General features: G+C 37.3%; 1 protein-coding gene across 6 annotated transcripts in view; it reads right to left on the bottom strand.

The window, feature by feature from the left end:
- Positions 1-4502, bottom strand: part of LOC106869251 (opioid growth factor receptor) — a 48332-nt gene that overhangs the window by 12973 nt on the left and 30857 nt on the right. For all 6 annotated transcript variants that reach the window (XR_008264125.1, XR_008264124.1, XR_008264123.1 and 3 more), the window contains one exon: positions 2643-2721. Coding sequence is in view for 1 of the 6 variants with exons in the window: in XM_014914915.2 (XP_014770401.1) it covers positions 2643-2721 (79 nt within the window). In the remaining 5 variants the exon portion in view is untranslated. The remainder of the gene's footprint in view (positions 1-2642; positions 2722-4502) is intronic.

Raw genomic sequence — 4502 nt, forward strand, 5'->3', positions numbered from 1 at the left:
CGAGGAGGTTTTTCCCTCTTTCTCAAAGGTTGTCATTACTTTCGAGACACTACTTCTTGATACACCAAACATTTCGGCTGTTTTCGTTATGCAAGAGCCTGCCATACGAGCACCAACAATTTGACCTCTTTGAAAGTCCGATAGATCTGTCATTTTAAAGAATTTTAATTACTTTTTTCTGTCGGTATCTGAAAAGAAACAGCAATTTTAGCAAAACATATTAAGTAACACTAATAATAAATAAATAAGAAACATGAAAATAAACAAGCTTTTGACTGTTATATAGATATTTCAAAATTATGATGCTAGGCGTTTCCATTATTTTGTCCAACCCCTGTATAGGATAGTTGTGGCATAAACTGGTGCACCAAACGATTAAACAACTGTGGACCAAGAGCGACAAAGCCATCACAATACAACATTCTGATGACAAACTGGACCTAAAACACGCTGCAGAAATCCTATGACGATTTCGTGACAAGACGCCTTTAAATAACCTTGTCTGCACTGAGGATATGCTTTAGGCAGGATCAGATTAACCCAAGACCTGACCCATTACTGAAGCTTTCCAGTGGCCCCATCATCTGGTATCTTTGTTTCCCATGTGGATAACTCTCAGGCAGTCAAGCGGTGTGATTGAGTAATATCTGGCCACTATGTTATCATCATAAGCAATCCGTGTAGCTTTTACCGTACCCTTGTTTTGACCTTTCATTAATTCATCACCTACACGCTCAGCCTATATAATCACATCTACGCCGATGGTTTTCGCTAAGTGCCTCCTTTGTAAGAATGGTGTTTTACAAAAGCCTCTTCCCCATGTTTTGGAAAAAAAAATGCTAATTATTCTAACCGAACAAAACCTAATTTAGTGTATTAATTATATTTTCTTATAGCATCTCATCCAGAATGTACCATTTTTTTTTCTTAGGTATTTGAGTGGTCTAGTAACCCCTATATTACATTTTTATGTTACAGAATAAAGCGATAACTTATATAACAAAATTATATTGGACCTGGACGAAACATCAATGAAACTTCTATATACTGATAACACGATGTTCTAAGCATATTTTAATTCTAACAAAAAATTTTTTGGAAAGTATTGTACCTGGTTCCAATATTTTATTTCTAAGATAAATCATGTCCCCACTAAAAATTTAGCATCCCTCATAGCACCTTCTTGATATTTGCCACTCTCTAATAGAACCACAACACTCTCAAGAGTGCGCTACCGTCCAAGTAAAAATCCGTTGATCTACTCTATGTTTATTGAGATAATAGCTATTGGTACGAAGGTGATGAGTGTGCAGAACCATTAGCACGTTGAGAAAAATGCTTTGCGGCATTTCGTCCATCTTTACGTTCTGAGTTCAAATTCCACCGGAGTCAACTTCACCTTTCACCCTTTCCTGAGCGATAAAATAATTACCCGTTGAGCACTAAGGTGGATGTAATTGACTTACCTCCTCCCCGAAATTCCTGGCTTTGTGCCAAAATGTGAAACCAATATCTACCGGTATGTTATGTTCCGAAGGCACGTGGCGGCCTAATGAGTTGGATCCACAATCACAAAGTTTTTGTTTCGATTTCTAGTCTGAATGGGACACAATACTCTTTGAGTAAGACGTTTCATTTCATGTTGCTTCAATCCACTCAGCTGAAAACGAGTACCAGTGAAGTACTGGTGCAGCCCTCTCTCTCACTAGCTGCGAGGAAGGTCGAAAGAGTATCATTGTCTACTCGCAACCAGACAGGCACCTAAAACAATAAACAAAAGCATGGTACATGCTACCAAGTCACACTCCGTTGCGAATGACAGCTTTGGTGATTTGCACTATGTTCGTAAAGAGGAAGTCGTGAGGAACTTTTGTCATTAGTTTCAGTGGGTTCTATTCTTTCACGTCTGAACACGGTGTCTCTTCATTCGACGTCCAATCACTGTGTCCATCTATCCAGTCAACATCTGCAGGCCACATCTATTCAGTCAATATATTTGTCTGGTACATCAATCTATTCGCATAAATTCCCATTGAATAAATGGGAAAAGAATTATATTCAGGTTCAGGGCCGGATTAAGACCCATAGAGGGCCCTAAACACTTAAAAGATTTTGGTGCCCTCAAGTATATGTAAATGGTTCAAAATGTAAACAAAAATAATTCAAAGTGTAAACGATAATAAACCATTTAAATTAATTTTTATTTTTCAAAATGAAGCAAAATTCACAGTAAAATGGAAAATAATGTTTATTTTTGTATGCTTCTATTTTATTTATATTTGAAAAGTTTTCTCCGTTTTTCCTTTAATTGCGAAGTGTTCGATGATATCGTTTAAATTAATTTTACATAAAATTTCTGCTTCTATACTTAGTATTACGAATATTATTTTAGCAAGTTCAAAGTGACTTTTTTCATGCCGTAAACCATTTTCATTTCTATGGTGTCCTCCCCATCCCTTGATGCCCTAAGTACGTGCTTATTTTGCTTAATTGGTTAATCCAGCGCTGTTCAGGTTACACTGCGGCACACCTAGCATCATCTCGTGGCACACCAGTTGCAGAGCACTGACATATTTAAAACGTACGCACTAATCAGCATTTCCCTGATATAAAATACAATCAAAACGTAATCAAGCTCTTACCATTCAACATAACCTGTTTTCTTCTCCAGATACTCATAATTCTGAGACCAATGACGTAGAATATTTTCAATGAAATCACCTAAAAAATAAATAATTAAATGTATAAAGTTGGTGTAATGCCCAAAATCTGAGTGTATATTCTTGCACTACGATTTGGAAATCTTTTAAACAAAAATTGCTGCGAAGCATCTGTATATACTTGCAAACATTAACAACAGACATGTAATGGAACCATGCATACTATCAAACATACTCTCTCTCTCTCTCTCTCTCTCTCTCTCTCTCTCTCTCTCTCTCTCTCTCTTTCTCTTTCTCTCCCTCTCTTTCTCGCTTTCAGACACACACATACACACACATGCACTGACATATAATCATATTTGCAAATAGATACACTTATACGTTCACAGACTTACTAATACATCTAGGACGGTACCTGTTGCAGTATATACAAACATCCTAGAATAGTGCTTCTCAAACTATCTGATGTGACGTACCGGCAGTTTTCTTTTTTTCCTATGTGCCAGGGACCGGTAATATTTCTTAGTAATAATAATTTATACCGGAAACAATATATATAATGAATATAATAAAAGTTGACAAATGTTTTTTAGCTTATATTTATTTTGTAAACAAATAATACAATAATACAATAAACAAATAATGTAGGAGTGGCTGTTTGGTAAGTAGCTTGCTTACGAACCACATAGTTCCGGGTTCAGTCCCACTGCGTGACACCTTGGGCAAGGGCTGACCAAAGCCTTGTGAGTGGATTTGGTAGATGGAAACTGAAAGAAACCTGTCGTATATACATATATATGTGTATATGTGTGTCTATATGTTTGTGTGTCTGTGTTTGTCTCCCCAACATCGCTTGACAACCGAGGCTGGTGTGTTTACATCCCCATAACTTAGCGGTTCGGCAAAAACGAACGATGGAATAAGTACTAGGCTTACAAAGAATACGTCCTGGGGTCGATTTGCTCGACTAAAGGCGATGCTCCAGCATGGCTACAGTCAAATGACTGAAACAAGTAAAAGGGTATTACGTAAATATTTTATGATGTCTATTTTTTTTCTTTTCTGGAAGCTCGCCGCGTACTGGTAGCTGATGACTCGCGGACCGGCACCGGTCCGCGGACCACCACTTTGAGTAGCACTGTCCTAGAAGACATCTAGAAAAGAGCCACCCGATTGATTTAGTCCGTCAAAAGCATACTCTAGCTTCTTGTTCGCAGGTACTTGTGGTTCCCTTCTCTCTCCCTCTCTCCCCCTCTCTCTCTCTCTCTCTCACTCTTTCTCTCACTCGCTCTTTTTCTCTCACTCTCTGTTTTTCTCTCTCCATCTACCTTTTCTACTGTAACTACAATGGCATCTGCTAATCGGAGCTGGTTAGACTCATGGTGTCTCTACTCAGAAATTCCTGATTCTCTCGAAAAATCATCTTTGTTGTATTCACTCCTCACCACACCTTTGGGATATGTGTTTGTGTGTGTGTGTGTGTGTGTGTGAACGTGCACGCGTGTGTGACTTAGTGTTTCTGCTTGTTCATTGGTTAGTTGTTCATATTTATTGATTGGGTTGTGTTTTCTGGCTTCTTCATTGATTGTTTGTGCTATTTTGTGATATGGTGTTGCGACTGTAGATAGGATGATGTGATATTAATTTATTTAGAATTTGTGGATGAGTTCGTACTGGGTTATTCTTTGTTTCAATTTCTCTTCTTGTGAATATGCGCGCGCGAGTGTGTAAGATTTTAGATAAATACTTTTAAAGAAAGTTTGTTTATTAATGAGTTATTTGAAACAAAATAATTAAGGGCATATTTATTATATATATATATATATATATATATATATATAT

Source organism: Octopus bimaculoides, chromosome 5 (assembly GCF_001194135.2).
Source record: "Octopus bimaculoides isolate UCB-OBI-ISO-001 chromosome 5, ASM119413v2, whole genome shotgun sequence".
NCBI classification, from domain to species: domain Eukaryota; kingdom Metazoa; phylum Mollusca; class Cephalopoda; order Octopoda; family Octopodidae; genus Octopus; species Octopus bimaculoides.